The sequence below is a fragment of the Cydia amplana genome, chromosome 16 (genome assembly GCF_948474715.1).
Source record: "Cydia amplana chromosome 16, ilCydAmpl1.1, whole genome shotgun sequence".
Lineage (NCBI taxonomy): Eukaryota > Metazoa > Arthropoda > Insecta > Lepidoptera > Tortricidae > Cydia > Cydia amplana.
This window is the reverse complement of record NC_086084.1, coordinates 15,724,474-15,743,008: the sequence shown is the minus strand read 5'-3', so window position 1 is coordinate 15,743,008 and position 18,535 is coordinate 15,724,474. Positions and strand designations below refer to the sequence as shown.

General features: G+C 38.0%; 2 protein-coding genes across 2 annotated transcripts; both read left to right on the top strand.

The window, feature by feature from the left end:
* The first annotated feature begins 2,716 nt into the window (after positions 1-2,716).
* LOC134655256 (nose resistant to fluoxetine protein 6-like) lies at positions 2,717-6,090 on the top strand. The gene is made up of 6 exons (XM_063510704.1): positions 2,717-2,911; positions 3,343-3,488; positions 3,561-3,675; positions 4,627-4,714; positions 5,133-5,299; positions 5,900-6,090. The coding sequence occupies exons 2-6, from the start codon at positions 3,410-3,412 to the stop codon at positions 6,087-6,089; spliced, it is 639 nt and encodes a 212-aa protein (XP_063366774.1). The 5' UTR covers positions 2,717-2,911; positions 3,343-3,409; the 3' UTR covers position 6,090.
* Positions 6,091-6,178: 88 nt separating this feature from the next.
* LOC134655476 (uncharacterized) lies at positions 6,179-9,449 on the top strand. Its single transcript, XM_063510940.1, has 6 exons — positions 6,179-6,228; positions 6,621-6,794; positions 7,244-7,397; positions 7,698-7,884; positions 8,633-8,775; positions 9,288-9,449. Exons 1-6 carry the CDS (start codon positions 6,179-6,181, stop codon positions 9,447-9,449), a joined length of 870 nt encoding a protein of 289 aa, XP_063367010.1.
* Positions 9,450-18,535: the final 9,086 nt, after the last annotated feature.

Genomic DNA, 18,535 nt, shown 5'->3' with positions numbered 1-18,535 from the left:
GCAGAAAGTAGCAATAGATTTAGATTTATTTATTTCATAAAATGAAATTCAATATAAATTATTATTTTTATCTACCTATACGAATTTATATTCTGATCGTCAAGTAGGAAAATAACAACTGATTATAATTATACACATGTCAAGCAATACAACATTTAAAAACCATTATAAGCAATAAATTAATTAACTAAATCATTATTAAATTATTAATAAGTATATAAATAATAAAAACGAAGATTTAAATACAAAACAATGCATTCGTTAAAATATAGTGAATTCAATTAAACCATAAGGGGCCATTTGCTTAAATTAGACTAGACATTTTAATCTTTATTTACAATATAATATATTACTTACAATATTTACATATATTTCATCAATTTTCGACGAAACCTAATGTCACTTGGGGCATAGTCCCCAGGACACTGGCCGCATTTCCCCGCTGTATAGTTACTAGACTGTTAATTATCATATATTTATGTTAAAATATAAAAGGTAAAACAAATGATAACACGAACCGAATAATGTCAGAAGCACCACAGTCATTTCAATGAAATGATTTGCATTCTAAACATGTTTGCTGATTTAAAATGTGAATTTACATAAACATAGATATTTTAAGTCATCGGTAACAATGTTCATGTACATAGGTACATGAACATTGAACATGAACGTCAGAATATTTTAACTTGTACATAGTAAGTAAACATACACACATGAGTGCAACTCTTGTAGTTGAGACTTGAGATATAGGTAATTAAATACAATAAAGACTCACGCGGCGTTGAAAGGGTTCATTCTTTTGATTTCTTAGAATGTTTTTGATATATTTTTGATTTGTACCAATAAATAAAAAAAACAGTACCGTAAAATGTGCCTACTTTGATATTCATTGGGTAATTGTGATCCAATAGTTTTAAAATATGATAACTATTATATCACTACCTCATTTATTTAAGTATTACGATGACAGTAGTACCATGATATTATAAAATAAATAAATATTATAGGACATTATTACACAAATTGACTAAGCCATGGTAAGCTCAAAAAGGCATGTGTTGTGGGTAGTCATCAGACAACGATATACATATAACTTATTACTATAGAAAAGACTGATCGACCTCACTGGTGACCGAAGAGCTGGCAGCTTTCTCGCGCAGCGTATTAGCCTCGCAATACAGCGGGGAAATGCTGCCAGCGTCCTCGGCATCATGCCAAAGGGGTCAAATTTCTTAGATTTATTTTAATTTTATTTAGTATTAGTTTTTAGTTTTAATACTATACTTTAGTTTAGTTTATTTATTTCATAATGATAAATTACACTATAAATTATTCTTACGCTAAATCTATATGAATTTACATTATGATCGTCAATAATTTAGCATGCAAACGTAATTATATATACAATGTCAACAACGATAATCAAATTACAAATTTATAATACAAAAATACAAATTTAAATTTAAATAAAATTTCGGATTTGGGAGCAAATGCGACACTACATGGTTTTAGTTTATATCGATTGTCCAAAGAGTCTGATAGATGTGGGTATAGGCACATACCCACTATTATTTTTACCCATACTTATACCTAAGCTAAGTCCGAGTTGAACCCTAATAAAAAAAGAGTTCCTAGTTATTTATGAAATTTTTTACAACGCATCATTTTGCGACTTACTGTCGCTGACAACCAGCTCAACGGTTGTCTTTTCGTTATTTATTTTTAGTTTAGTTTATTTTAGGGCAATATGAAGAAGTTATCAATTTTAATATTTTTAGTTCATCAGTGTTCGGGTATCATTTATTCCTTAAATTGTAAGTAATTGTTTCTAATTTTTATAATCCTTAAGTATACCGAGTGTGGCCTATAACTCGAGCAAAAAAATTAAACTGTAGGCGGTACTCCTCAAACTAACCAACATTTGTTCAGCGATGTTCAGCTGCATACATCGCCATTGTTAGTAGCTCGGTACTACTTTCAGGCCCAGCGTATATTTTATTTGAAATGTTTGTAATTTTTGGGCAGGTGTCGGCATTTACGTAAACGTCAAAGTCCACTGTTACTTTTTACAATGGGGTATGACTAAAGTTTGCTGGTCTTCCAGGGGCTGAGGTTATTATTTACGATGCGAAATTTTTGCCTAAATTGAAAAATAAAAATCTCTATTTTATTTTATTTCAGTAACAGAATATTACAAGCTGCCGGATTTGTACCAAATGGACGATTTCGATCCGTGTCTGGCCGAGCCGGGCGGCCTGTACTGCCTTGTGGACGCCGACCTGTACCCCGGGGACAACCCCGAACTTATGAGGACCATCAGGGTACGTATATAAAGATGATGGGATGATAGAAGGAACGATGATGGTGAGGTGTAACTTTATTTGGATGCTCTACACTAACGGTAGGGCTTAGGCAATCCACACACTGCTTCGGTGTGCGAGCGTCATAACACTCATAACTATGTCCGCGATTATTCACCAACTTCTAATATAGAAAGAAAATTTTTGAAGATAAATGTAGGGTAAATTTTAAAATTCATTATAACTGAAAATTAAGAAAAAAATAAGTATGAGAGAAACCCACCATCACCACCAATGGTTGTAATGGAGGTGGAATTGCTTAAGAAAAAAGTAAGTGTAGTAGTTTCTACGCTTTAATTTTATTTAAATTTTATTCTTTTTAAGCGAACGTTGTTAACAAAAATCTTACTAAACTCTTATTCACAGGAGTACTCAGAATATAAGAGAAAGCATTTCAACCACACACAAGTACATAGGGCTCTATGCGTTACTGCAACTTGTAAGCTCTTCATAAAGAACAGAGACTTGGAAACAGAAGAGGACCTAAAGTTGATCCTTGAGGAATGCGTTAATGCTTCCATATGGCGTGAATACAAGCTGAACGCTAGGTAATGTTACCTTTTGTTTGTATATCTCCTCTTACTTAATTATTGGGCTGAGTAAGGGTTTTGTCAGTTGGTGAGAGCGAAATCTATCCTAAAATCGCATTTTTCTTGTCAAACACCTTTGCAAATTCTATATCGCTGATTTATTTCAACACCACTGCTTAGCCAGATTCTATTATATGACATCTAACCAATAACGGCGAGAAACCATGAAACTTTAAATAATTACAACGTAATAAATTGAGGTCCATGATCCATCTAAGCTAACTCTGCACCGGCTTTGACAGAAAAAAGTATGAATGTTTCATTAGTTTCATAGATATATGACGTTTCTGGCGACTCTTCCATTTTATTCTGTCAAAGCTGGTCCAGAGTTTGCCTGGTCTAACTCTGAATAAAAATACACCTTAAAATTTAATAAAGTTTAATTTCAGACTGTCAAATATATCATCGTGCAAGAAACATGGAGCAAAAAGATATTTTAGCATCGGAGATTATGTCATGGCAGCAGTTTATATAGCTTTAATAATACTCAATGCACTGGGGACTTTGCACGACGAGCTTAAAGGGAAAACTCCAGGTGGACCAATACACAATATATAATTACTATTCTATAAGAGGCCAATATTTTAACCCACATTAATGCTTCCAGGAAACTCCTATTTGCTGGCGTTCTCGTTAAGAAGGAACTGGCGCAGGCTGACAACACCAAGCAGCGCAGGCTCCGACCACAGATTGCGGAGGCTTAAAGCCATCAATGCAATGAGGTACACGGTGTACCACAGAATAAATAATAGTACTATTATTAACTACATACCTATATCCTACTACATATAGCCTATTTCCTTTCCAATCGTATTGCACTCAATTGCTGATATGCGGATCCCAGGCTCCCCTGATTCGTGGCAAAAAGCCGAGACAACGCCAGGAAGAGGATGATTTCTAATGTATTTTCTATTAAAAAGTTTAATTTGTTATAAGAATCTCAAAGTCAATTATGGATTATCTGAAAAACAAAATATTCTACTGAAGAAAATGAAGAGAATCTAACAGTTTTCAGTGATCGTAGAATTTTTCTTTATGTTCATATTAAGTATTTGTTTTCATAATACAACGACTTTTTAAACAGGTTTCATCATGTTGGCTGTCCGGAATCCGGAATGTACAGATAGGTCAATTATTAATGAAATGTTTATTATCTATTATCTATAGCTGTGGTGGCCGAGTGGATATGACGTCCGACTTTCAATCTGGAGGTCGCGGGTTCAAATCCTGGCTCGTACCAATGAGTTTTTCGGAACTTATGTACGAAATATCATTTGATATTTACCACTAGCTTTTCGGTGAAGGAAAACATCGTGAGGAAACCTGCATACATCTGCGAAGAAATTCAAAGGTGTATGTGAAGTCCCCAATCCGCATTGGGCTAGCGTGGGGACTATATCCCAAGCCCTCTCGCGCATGAGAGGAGACCTGTGCCCAGCAGTGGGACGCATATAAGCTCACATTATTATTATTATATATTATCTATAACCTCGTGGTACAGTCAAAGAACTTCTGACCCATTTCGTACCTTGTCACAGTAACAATTAATATGAAAGTCGCTAGAGACCTCATTCTGTTGTCACTGTGACAAAGTACAAAATGGGTAAGAAATCAAATTCTTTGACTATACCAGAACCCCCGGGCTTTTATTTAATAATATGTACATATTTAAGGTCCTTGACGATATTCGGCGTGTTTTCAACCCATACTGCGCTAACAATTGGCTTCTCATACCTTAAGAACCCTCTTTACTTCGAAACGGTAAGATATAATCATTGTTTTCTAAATATACAATCTTAAACATAATAACACTTACATGTTTACATTAAATTTGTCTGTCCAAGTTGTCCAACGTTCACGAAAAACCAGCACATTCCTAGTAAGTTACTTCAAAGTCAAGTGAAGTTACAAAGTGTACTATAAATGTCATATATTTTTCAGTGCAAAGCCTACACAGAGATGATGCAAAGTTAACTTGGTCCGACCCATTAACCCTTGGACTGCCAAAGACGTCAACTGTCAAGAGTGATAAAGAGACACAAAGCGTTTCATTCGTAGCGCAAACGATTGTCACCTTTGGTTAGGCACCATTTCAGAAAATACCGCCGTGTGTCTTAGTTGGTCATAAAATAAAAAATGTCAACAGAGTTAAGCACCTAATCCGTCTGTATGATTGCAGGCGTACGACGACATTAAAAAGAACCTCCTAATCCAAGGTCCCGTGGTGACGTACACGTTCTTCATGATGTCCGGCTTCCTGGTGGCCTTCAACATGGAGCTGCAGGCGGAGAGGCGGAAGGTTACGCTGTGGGACTGGCCTAAGGGCATGTTGTTGCGGTATCTGAGGTACCATCGCCCACACTTCACTGTCCGTGGCCCTTATGCCTTTTGTAATAAGGTCCACCGATGATCCGAAGTAATTAAAATAGTAAGACAACACCGAACGCTTACAATAAATATTAAAATAGTAATAGCGTTCATAAAGCGATACTTACTCTAGTGAAAGTGAAATAAATGCTCCTGCTTTTGTATCTTGTTGAGCGAACAAATAACAAAAATAATTGAGCCTCACTGGATCTGGATTGATAGATTATATTTTCCGCCGATGATGATGATGATGGTGATGGCGGGATGAATTTCTTGAAAGAGTGGCCAGACCCAGCACTGGATAGATATCAGTAGAGAAATTCGGGATTAAGGAATGCTCCCGGTACTAAGTTTGTATGGTGAGAACCGGGAATTCCTTTCCGGTACTGTATTTGTATAGAAAACCAGGAGGAGCATTACCTATTCGGGATAGAGCTTTTCCCAGCTGTATGACACGACAGTCATCAAATAGTAATACTTAATAATATTCTAGAAAATTGTGACCAAAATGTATACCTTTCAAAACCACCAAAAAGGTTTTTTCTACCAAATACTTTGTCCGTTATTCTTTGCCGGTAGATTAACCCCGTGCCTAGCCCTCGTGATGTTCACGATCATGACCCTGAACCGTCACTTCAGCGACGGGCCGCAGTGGGACATCGTGGTCACGGGCGAAGCGGAGGCTTGCCAACAGTACTGGTGGGCGCATCTACTGTACATCAATAATTATATCTATGATGACTCACACTGTTTACCACAGGGCTGGTGAGTGTCTAAGGGTGGTATTCCACCCGTCCAATTTCTTTGTCCAATGTGTGTTTTGTCTCACATTTTGCTTGAGAGAGAAAGTGAGACGCCATGAAATTGGACAAATTCAGGACCGTTATACTTGTATGTACCTATGTCTGGTACACAGGTAGAACAGCATGTAGAGAGAAAGAGCTAATGAACTGCTGCTAAGCCTTTATCAACTTCATCTGCTCCCAATGTTTATAGAATCTGAAAATTATATAACTTAACTGTTTTTAACATAGTTTGGATTCAAGCCACCACGTGAATTTGAATTGTTTTGTAGTAAGTTTTACCACTTCTACCTGAACACCTCTTAACGGAGAAATATTTTAACATCCGTTCTTTGACGCAGCGTAAAGGATGACTCACATAGGCCGAGCCGTGTCCGGGCCGGAGCTTCCGGCGCTTACTTTTCTATGACAGATGAAGAAGCTCCGGCCCGGACACAGCCCGGTCTGACATGACTCATTACGCGTGGAAGCTATGTATAATGTTTTTTATGGTGCAGGTACCTAGCAGCGGATACGCAACTCTTCGCTCTGGGGTTACTAGTTTGCGTGGTATGCCGTCGTCCAGGCTCGCAGGTGCTGGTGATTGGCGCGCTGGCCGTCGCTTCGCTAGTGATACCCGCTGCGCACACATACTTCCAGGACTTCGATGCGGTGTCTTATCAGTCTCCCGAGTGAGTTTGTTCGATGTATGTACTCCTCAATTAAGCTCTTCTCATGAAGAATGAAGGAACTCCAGGATAGTACTAATCTTTTTTATTTACTTAACAACTAGATACATGTAAAGTTTAGGGTTTTGAGAAATCTATACAAATATGTGCAGCCGCTTCGGCTATGCTGTGCAGTCTAAATGTAGGTACGCGGAACGGGGAGCCGTGACGTCATAGACTAGGAATCCTCTAGACTGAGTTTAGAGCAATTATTTCACAATTGAAAGGCTGATTAACGTCACTCAACGGTGAATTATGAAACGTCTAATGCAATAAAATTTGGCGAACACTTTTAACGGTGACAGATGGTTTAGTGCATTCTACTCTAAGAACTTTTTCTGTGTCTTCATTGAATTGATTTAGGTAAGACATAGATTTTATAAAACTAGACTAATGTTTGCACCTTTCTCCAGAATGTTCCGTACCTTATACAAGAATTACGACACGTTCCGCACAATGTACATCGGTGCTCACACTAACCTGTCCACCTTCATCGTCGGCCTCGCTGGAGGCCTTCTGGCCTTCCACTGGCTCAAGAACGAGAAGGCCTTCTCTGAGAAGTTCAAGGTATTATTTCGTGTTATGTACATCAAGACACTCATCAACCTGTCCACCTACGTCGTCGGCCTCACTGCAGGCCTCTTGTCCTTCCGCTGGCTCAAGAACGAGAAGACCTTCTCTGAGAAGTTCAAGGTCTTCTGTATCATGGCCTAATAACCTTCGCTGGTTTAAAAACGAGAAGGCCTTTTCTGAGAAGGCCGAGCTATTATTTTGTATAATATTGAACTAGATATTCGAATTTCGTTCATGAGGCGTGGCAAAATGCCGGAAAAACGCGTGGAAGATGTTGATATATAATAATTTCAGAGACACCGCTGGGTTGTGTGGCTGGTCGTCCCGTTCAGCTTCGTCTGCGTATTGTCCAGCACCGTCCTCTACACGGATGGGTACGAGCCGTCGATGACGACCAAGCTCCTCTTCGCTGTCCTGAGGAAGCCCGCCATGCAGCTGCTTACTATTGTGATTCTGATGGGGTGCATCTTTAAGGCAGAAGGTGTGTTGTAATTACTTATATATGTAATACTACTACTAGGCACAGGGGTTCTCTTATTACACAAGAGGACACGTTATGGACGCGTTGGGCATCCACCCACGCTAGTGGAACAATTTATACTTCTTAAAGGTATGGGGTTGGGTAAGGTCAGGAATTATACGGGAAGGAACAAATATGGAGAACAAATTTTCCATATGTTCATTAAATAGCAACCGTCTTTCAAATCTTATACAGTGTATTATTGTTATAGAAATAAATAAATGAAATGATAATTAATCAGAACCTCTTCAGTCATCATCATTAACATAAGAGTTATAAATTCTCTTGTCGGTGGAGTATCTTCGCTTTTCTTATCTTATCATATATGTATGTATGTAATGTGGTTTCCCTCTTAATTGTGTCGGTATTCTGTCATCTTTGTTTGACGTGTGTTGTCACTCGTTTAGTTTTAGTTTAGTTGTAGCTTAGTTTTAAGTCAGGTACCTACTGAAAATCAGCGTCATGGCTTGCCGTGGCATTATGCTGAGTGGGGATCCTGCTAAGCATCTAGGTTGTGTTGTATATGTGTGTATTTTATAGTATTGTCCAATGTTAATGTCCAATGCAAATAAATCTATTTTCTTTCTTTCTTTAACTCGTCAGCTCCCACGACTCATATATGAGCCGCAACGCTTATGGTGACGTCACATCGTGGGATTTGACAGGTGCAACTTCTAAAATTTTCTCACTTTAACGTAATTAATTTCAGACATAGTTCGTGGCCTTCTCGAATGGCGTGGGTTCACCTGGATAGCACGAGTCTCGTACAGCGCATTCCTGATACACACGATCATTCAACGCGGTTTGATCGGTACACAGAGGCTCCCGATCTTCGCAACTGACATTTTCCTGGTACGTGCTGTCAGTTGGGTTCTAGAATATCGGGGCTTCGCCTGGATAGTACACCGAGGCTCCCTCGGTACCTACTTATAGGGGGTGGGGTTATTAGCACACCAGTCACCTTCGTCTTGGGCTTGCATCCAGTTCCTTCCGATCCTTGGCGAAGTCATCGGCCCATTTTGCGAACCAAAATGTTCCTAAAGTTCCTGTAAAGTTCCTAATACGGAGAGGATATTTTATGAGGATCTATCAATTGTACCTTCAGTTTCAGTTACCTGGTTGATATCAGAACCTTAACGTTTCTGATCCTTTTTTTTTCCTTTTTACCACTACCCAAAGACTGAAAGAGATCGCTCTTTAGCGATAAGACCGTCGTTGTCTACCATAGTTTAAAATGCCTGATTTGTGTGTACTTTTTCTTTTTTTATTGGTGTGCTGTGCAATGCAATAGTTGTACTGTATTGAAACTTTTCCCGGTCCTATCTACAATTTACAAGGCTTTAAATACCACTTTTACTTCGCAGGTAATGATCCTTGCAGCGACAGCCTTCCTGTCGCTAGCCGGAGCAGCAATCCTGTGGGTGACAGTAGAGGCTCCCCTAGCTACTGTAGTCAAAAACATATTCGTCCCAGCCAAGACAGAACTAGTACGTGCGGAGACAGCGGAAGAGACTACTAAGGTGTAATTATATTTAATAGGCTACATGACTAATTTTTTTTTATGGTATCAATCGATCGGGTTTGTTTTTAGGATCAAATGTCTATATGGGACCCATTGCATTAAAGTAACACAAAAGTCAGAAATTGTAGTCAAAAGTCCGATAGTCGCACTTCACTCGCGAAACGCCCTATACAAAACGGCCAGAGGCCGTGACGTCATCGCCCATCTTGTAGTATGGACAAAACAAGAAAATTGCGTTTTTGTCGGTGAAATATTGCGTTTATGTATATAGTTGCTATACAATATTTTTTTGGTTGAAATGTAAGGAATCGAATGGTACCCTTACTTTTATCGTTTTTGGAAGTTAAAAAAAACTTAAATTTTGAAACTTTTAGGTCCTGTAATTTTGTAATTTTTCAATATTTTATTTTAATATCCACATTATTGTGATAAATTGCTCGTTTGCTATCTATTTTAGTAGATTTCGTTATAAAATTCAACATGTGTCATCATCCTTATTACACAAACGGGTCTACCGCGATATATTTTCATTGTTCTTATCTTTAATTCCGACGTTTCAGCTGAGTTGCACCAGCTGTGGTCACGGAAAGACTGGCGTCCCAGTATGTCAACGGAGATATAAATAAAACAACACTGAACTACTTACCCGAAATTAGTTTATTAAAATGTTCGAGTAGACAAAGTAATTGCAGCTACCCGTTAAAGTTTATCGCGGTAGACCCGTTTGTGTAATTAAATATATGTGTACTAAGGTGTAATGGCTGGATCAATCTGTACACGTTTAATGAACTTGATGATTTAAATAGTTTTTGTGCAATAAAACTTAGGATGCAAAAAACGAATCTTTGGATAATTTCTTACGCACCAAAGCCCGAAACTCCAACCTCGTAGGTACTGAACTTTTTGTTAAAACTGATACAAATTTTGTTAAAATTGATACAGGCGAACTAAATATGAAGCCTGACAGTGTATTGAAAGTCGCGTTCTTCCAGTAGATCACAAATAATGAAAATCCTTTGCAAATGCAAATAAGCATTGGCACTATTGGCAGCTATACGCCGTATAGATAAATTAGTGATAAAATATCATTCTCGCAAGCCAGAAATTACCTAGCGTTATAAAATGAGTGTCCAAGGCGTGAAAATTATGCGCCATCAAATAGAATAGAATACGATAGTAATAGCGGTACACCGCGAAATTTAGTAAAATGCTGCAAATGGTGTTAAAGGTATAAAAATCGGTATGATTGATCTTTAGGCCATTTAAATCAGTTTGACCCGAAGCACCAAAAAAAAGGAGAGGAGTTATGACGTTATCTTTTTTTTGTATGGAATTAAATAAAATGTTGAGTGTGGTATTAAACGAAAGGGCTTTCTAAGCCGATTCTAAAAATATATCATCGGTTAGGTATGAGGATATTAAGTATATTTTACAAAAAAAATCGAACGGTATTGTATCTGGAGAAGCCCAAACTTGGTATGTTTTGAAAATATTTTTTTGAAATTTTTTTTTGACTGAAATGTAATGATATGATATATTATTAGAATAGGCTCAGAAAGCCCTATCGTTTAATTTCTGATTTTTTTTTTTAATTCCATACAAAAAAAAGATGACGTCATAACTCCGCTCCTTTTTTCCGTGATTCGGGTCAAACTGATTCAAATTAAAGATCAATTGTACCGATTTCCATACCTTTAACACAATTTGCAGCGTTTTTTGGCGATCCGCTAGCGCTACGACCGGCATCGGCGGGCGCCAGTAAAAGTGAAATTATCGAATTGGCTTCTGGAGAATATGAATTATAGATGATTTACGCTTCTTCCTCTCGCCGAGATGGGATTGCGCATTGTCTATAATTCTATAATTTATTTCTCGTTTCTCTATGTTTTTGTTGTGCAAAGAGCATATTAAAATAATAAAAAACTCAGCAAATATAAATAACTTACATTTTCCTATAGATATTGTATTCTATCTTGTTGAGTACTGTGTGGGTCCACTTAACTGGCCACTTTACTAAGTTGCAGAGAAAAAGCTTTTTTTACGAAATTAAGTATAGCGTAAGATTGACAATTTAATTTAACTGTAGAAAAGGTTTAAACAATTTCATTCGCCTACGCTCCAGTCTATCATGTAATAAGCTGTTTATAGTACAACTTCGTGACCAGTACTTTCTCGCTACAATAAAAAATAACGATCCAAACAATTACTTCCTAGCCTAGATACTCTCATATCAACGACCAGTGATAAAATACAATGTCTTACAAATTTATACTTGCAACAATGTTGTCTTTGAGATAGTGACCGGAAACTGCCATTTTGTACCTACTTCAGCTGTCAAAATTGCCGCATGCGTTTTCCTGGCAGGGTCGCCATGTTGAGCGGGAAGTAGGGTAACAAGTAAACAACACGACTATTGCGTAAATACTGACATTTATTCAGAAAAGCGTTACCTATTTATATTTAGTTACATTATTATTAGAAACTTGCCGTGTGGTGGCCGGCTTTAGAATAGCGCCAACTCTCACATGGGATAAGGGTGTCGTACGAGGTGACTTAGTCCACAAACGAAGCAAAAAGCTGTTTCGTCACAGGGGAGATGGTTTTCTTAGCATTGGCTTGCAATCCATCTAGGAGAAGGATACTCCAAAATTAAATCCCGGAATGGAGTTAGGCGCGAGTAGGGTCCAACCTGAAATAAGCGGCAGATTCCTGCAGCCGACCTGTCTCCACACGTATTGGCTCGCCTTTCCTGTGGGTTAAGACAGTGAAGCCGAGAGGGTAATGCAATAAATGATTTCAATTCAATTCAATTCAATGCAGGTGCTGGGCATCCCTGCGTATCCTTAATTCCGTCCCAGGCGGTGTTAAGTCTGGAGAGGTCATTGTCTCTCCGATTTGCACCATAAATCGTCTGCAATAGACGCAAAGGCCTAATGGAATGGATTATTAGAAACATACACAAAATAACTCCTCACAGTTCATTTATCTATAATTGAAATTGTGACAGCATACATACATTTACGTTTTTGCATAAAATACGGTATACTCCTAGCATTAAAATCCTGTTTCTTGTTCCCACGGGTCATTAAATGTCTTTATCGTTACTAGCCGCCAGCCTAGCATGACATTGAGTCACATTAATTACAGGTTACGGGGGACTAGGCGAGATGACAATTATTGATAGAAAACGTCAATCGAAATCGGTCTTCTCCACATTTATCTTAAATTAGCGACCCGCCCCGGCTTCGCACGGGTTAACAAATTATGCATAAACCTTCCCCTTGAATCACTCTATCTGATAAAAAAATAATCAAATCCGTTGCGTACCTAGTTTTAAAGATCTAAGCATACATAGGGACAGACAGACAGCGGGAAGCGACTTTGTTTTATACTATGTAGTGATTACGGTGTACACGAAAAGAAACCTACCTATTATTTTAGTCTAAATTATTTAATCTGTCCCATTTCTTCTAAACACATGCTAGAGATACGAACTAATAGCACCTCGCATTATTATGTTGCCAGCGACACATTACTTTTTGTCCACTATGTACCTAATAGAGTTGTTCTAGTCCGGAATGTCTCTGGCATTACCATTGAGAGAGGGAAATGCAGTTAATGTACTAGAAAGCTTATATTTGTACTTGGCAAGGTACTTAAGTGTACTATAATCTGCCACACTGTTAACTGACTATTCCTTTTTTGGAAGCCGCCGGTTACAAAAATTAATCTACTAAGTACCGGTGGTACCTATGCACTTGAAGTGCAGAAAGGTGCAATTGTTTTCAATTGTCTCTAACTCCAAAATAGAATATTATTTTGTGTTTAGGTATGTTTACACACACATACAAATACACACATACACACGTACACACACACACACACACACACACACACACACACATATATATACTCTCATTAGGACTTGCAAGCCCATTTTTTCATTAAGTTATAAACTTATAAGTAATTATTTTTGTTATTCTCTGAATATTTTATTCTCCATATTCATTTAAAAAAAAATTGTTAAAATTACCTACTAAGGAAGAGCTGTGCCTCTTAACACAGGTATTTGTTACTTAAAAAGAGGCGCCAACACTTACAACTGTATAAGTAATTCTTAAACCGAATAAACATTTTTTCATTTTTCATTTTTCATTTACAACACAAAGGTGTAAAGGTGGACTCTTAATCAACTCTTAATTAAACGTATTTTAAATTAGTATCATTATCAATCAGATAATGCAATTACGCCTAGAAAAACTTAGCAACTTGGCAACATGGCAACATCAAGTTTCTAAATCCTGGGAGTCCTACAAGGATCAGGAGACAAACTGCGGTCTAACAATTACGCATATAGGTACGGCACTGTTCTAGAGACCCTTGCACTGGGATATTTAGTTATTTACCTACTAAAAACTAACATGACGGTTACACATTTTTTATTGTTTATCGTACGATACTTGTCTCTCGCACTTACATACTTGTTATTGAATGACAGTCACGATTTCAGACAATATCAGCGTGACCATTTTCAGGTCTAATCATCATATCAGCCTTTTATCGCCCACTGCTGAGCATAGGCCTGTCTTCGAGTACGCCACTTGTCCCGGTCCTGAGCCAATCTCATCCATAAGTGACCCGCAATCTTCCGAATTTCGTCCACCCAACGAGCCAACGGACGCCAGGCACTCCTTTCGTCTGTAAGCGGCCACCACTCCGTTAACATTTTGGCCCACCTGCCATCACTCTGCCTGGCAACATGTCCCGCCCAGCTCCATTTAAGTTTGGTAATGACGTATCCGAAGTGCTGCACCTTGGTGAGGCGTCGGATCTCGACATTCCTCACTAGGTCTACACAATAGCAACTCATCGGTATCGAACGCGTTGTCTAAATAACTTTTTTATCCGAATGCCTATCTAAGGAGGGTAATGCTTCCGTTTTACGACATCGATTCTGACTGTACGCACTTGGCAGTAGATTTGTCGTGACTCGTGACCACAAAAGGCTAATAAAATTTACAGTCAGGGACAAAATGCTTTATATTTTGAAGGAAGAAAGTCACTTGAACTGTCCAAAATTTTTAACAAGTACAATATTTGAAAAATTATAGTTTCTTTCTTATTAGAACATGAATTAAAAGGTTCTCAATTTTGTCGTATCTATAGAGCCAAAAACTTTACTTAAGTATTACTTGTGGAAGCATCGCTTCCAAAGTGTTATTTTCTATAGTTACCAGCTTATATCTATCCTCCTAAGGCCCAGCTGTACAAACGAGACATCCAAAATTTGCCACTGAAATTTGAACCTAAATTGTAGGAAATAGAGTTGATTTTGCATTGTTTGAAAATTGAACGATACAAAGCAAAAGCGACTCTGTTCCAATTGAACATGGTTTAAATAACATTGAACTGAATAGGTACTATTGGGCCTTAGGAGGCTATTGATTTTAGCATTGTAGGCGTGTGCGTGACGTTTTTGAATATGAAAATTGGGTATCTATGGAGAAATGAGTATTAAAGAGAGGTGGCGATTCGTTTTGTGACGTGGAATGCGCATTTTCTCAATGCATCAAATAAATAAAATCTCTTAAATACAAATATCTAGAATATTGTATGTGTATTGAGGACTTCGCGTGGTCGGACTAGTAATTATTTTGGTATTTCACATTTTAGATATTTAAGCCATATGCACAAAGGCATATGTAAAAACAAATAAAGAAAACTTTTAATTGAATATAGCACTTTCTAAATCTAACTATGTAGTACCAACGATAAAAATTCAAACAAATACTTCTGTCCGTGTCTGTACCAGATGTCACGATACGAGTAATTTATAGTAATCGCGGGTAGCACCATCGCGCACAATGGTACAGTCGCGGTCATAAATACTTATAAATACACATTTGCTCTTTATTCCAATGCTGTAGGGTTACGAAATGTGCACATATTTATGGTCTTGGCTGTAGACTTTCTACTGCACTCCGCTTTTGCCCATCAGGTAGGTTTCTTTCTTCTTTCGGTACTTAAATTCATTCTTAGTCAAGATTTTTCAAGTTTTTTGTAACACAGCGGATGTCATTCTAGATCTAGAGCAGAGTATTTACCTGTTAATAAATCTTATTTTGAATTTTAAGTGGAGCTCCCAAAAGTCCCAAACAACATGCGTGTTTTTTTGTCCTTTTTTTGCGTAATGGTACGTACCCTTCGTTCGCGAGTCCGGTTTTTCTTTTTGCGTTCCTCTAAATTTGACCGATTAAATAAATAAATAATAAATAAATAAATATTATAGGACATTATTACACAAATTGACTAAGCCCCACGGTAAGCTCAAGAAAGCTTGTGTTGTGGGTACTCAGACAACGATATATATAATTATACAAATACTTAAATACATAGAAAACAACCATGACTCAGGAACAAATATCTGTGCTCATCACACAAATAAATGCCCTTACTGGGATTCGAACCCAGGACCGCGGCTTCACAGGCAGGGTCACTACCCACTAGGCCAGACCGGTCGGTCAGATTAAACCGGGTCACGCACGTTTATAAAGTCACTAGTGTCTCACGGAAGTTTTGTTATCTATTAAAATGAATATTTCTGTTATCATTTGCTTCCAAAGTTTATTAGGGTTCCGTACCCAAAGGTTAAAAACGGGACCCTATTACGAAGACTCCGCTGTCCGTCCGTCCGTCCGTCTGTCACCAGGCTGTATCTCACGAACCGTGATAGCTAGACAGTTGAAATTTTCACAGATGATGTATTTCTGTTGCCGCTATAACAACAAATACTAAAAACAGAATAAAATAAAGATTTAAGTGGGGCTCCCATACAACAAACGTGATTTTTGACCGAAGTTAAGCAACGTCGGGCGGGGTCAGTACTTGGATGGGTGACCGTTTTTTTGCTTGTTTTGCTCTATTTTTTGTTGATGGTGCGGAACCCTCCGTGCGCGAGTTCGACTCGCATTTGGCCGGTTTTTTATTTGTTATAATGCATTGTACTGTTAGTTCTTACTGTTACAATGAGTATGGGAGAGCGTGCACAATTGTTTCGTAAGGCGCAGCCAAGTCCTAACGATATTAATTGCCGGGGGCACGGAAGTGCATTAATTTAATTACCACCGTTAGCTGTTTATCGAATCACGCGAGAAAAGTGAACTTTCTTCACTAGGGCGCTGTGAAGAAATCAGTGCGGTTATCACGAGTTGACACTTGACGTTTACGTTAGCGACTGCTTGAACTTGATTGACTGATTGTAGTCCATCTTGTAGCGAACGTAACTGTCACTGTTGCACTAGTTGGAAAGAGTGATAGAGAGATCTACGAGAGGCTACGCGCCCAGGGAATCCAATGCGCGGAATCTAGTAAAATTTTTGTGGGGACCTTTGCATACATTCTACAAAATCGTCATCGTTCCCAGGTCGCATATTTGATCGCTGAGTTATGTTAGTTGTTTGCGTAGGATGTACAGAGCTAAGCGGGTTGCTATTTATAACTTAGGTTCTCTAGGTAGTACTTAGTATTTAAAAGTAACAGTAGACATTATGCTGACAATAGTTCACGAACATTTCAATTATATCAAAACTTGCCAAATGCAAACTGCTTTGCCAACATTATTAACAAGCAAAAAAATATATATCAGAAGCTTTTCTTAGTTGGACACTAACAGCATGCTAAGGGCGTTAGACGAGCGCCTCGACTGCCCGCTCATTAAGTACTGGGTAGAACTAGTCATCGGTAGGTCTAAGTAGATATAGGTTACTAATGTTAAGTCTAAAATGTTACTAACAAAATATGGATCGATCTTTTGGTCTGTAATAAAGATTTTTTTTTATTTTTATTTTTTATTTTTATTTAAATACATTTCAGATGTAGGTATTTCAATCAATCAATCAAATATATTTTATTCATGTAGGTCTAGCAACAAGCACTTATGAATAGTAGCTACTTATTACATAAAATTATAATATCTTAAGTATTTACTTTGCGATCAGAAAATTATAGTTTAGTTCCAAAATATTTTCAGTAAGTAATACTGGTAATACCGGTAATACGTTTGCCTGGTTTACTGTGGCAGTATCAACTATGTATGTTAATATATTCGGCAGCATTTAGGTTAAGTGGACTGGTTAAGTTCATGTACTTATTCAATAATTATTCGGTGGAAACTGATTGAGAATATTGATTATGGAATACTTAACTGGGGCGGTATAATATAAGTGTGGCTACCACCAGTTTGGCACTGACATAAACGCTACCGAGAACGTAACTTAATTTCTATGCATCTTGCTCGTACTCGCATATTAGTGTGAGCGAGATGTATTTTACGTAGAGTTGGCGTAAGTATATGTCAGTTTTGACATTGACAGTGACTCGTGGTACTGGTAATGGTGCATTAGGGTAACTTCGACAGCGGGAAAACTTTGAACAAAAAACCGGCCAAGTGCGAGTCGGACTCGGGTTCCAAGGGTTCCGGACATTTAAGTCCGACTCACGCTTGACTGCATATTTCTAATAGGTTTTCCTGTCATCTACCTACAGGTAAAGAACTATTTTGTGTATTTTTGTCAAAATGTTAGACCGTGTAGTTTCGGAGATAAAGGGGGGGTTCCGTCCGGTTCCTATAAGGGTTCCGTCTTTTCCTTTTGAGGTACGGAAGCCTATAATTACCTTCTGGGCACTCACCAAGCGATCAAGCAAGACTTAAGGGATTATTCTATTTATTTAAGTGAATTCCTAAAACCGTGTTCACAGAAACGTGAACACATAAATAGTCCTCCTACAAGGCGTAGGACACATTACGAAACCTCCTCAGGATTCGTTTGATTACGTGGGTGTCAGGTTTCTAAACTAGAGGTTTACATGATTTGTGTTTAGTGCAAATACTGGAAATCTATATTGGAAATACTAGCGACCCGCCCCGGCTTCGCACGGGTAGTTCAACGAATTTACACAAAACCTTTACAAATTATACACCAAAACCTTCCTCAAGAATCACTCTATTAATAGGTGAAAATCGCATGAAAATTCGAACAGTAGTTTTTGAGTTTATCGCGAACATACAGACAGACAGACGCAGCAGGGGAC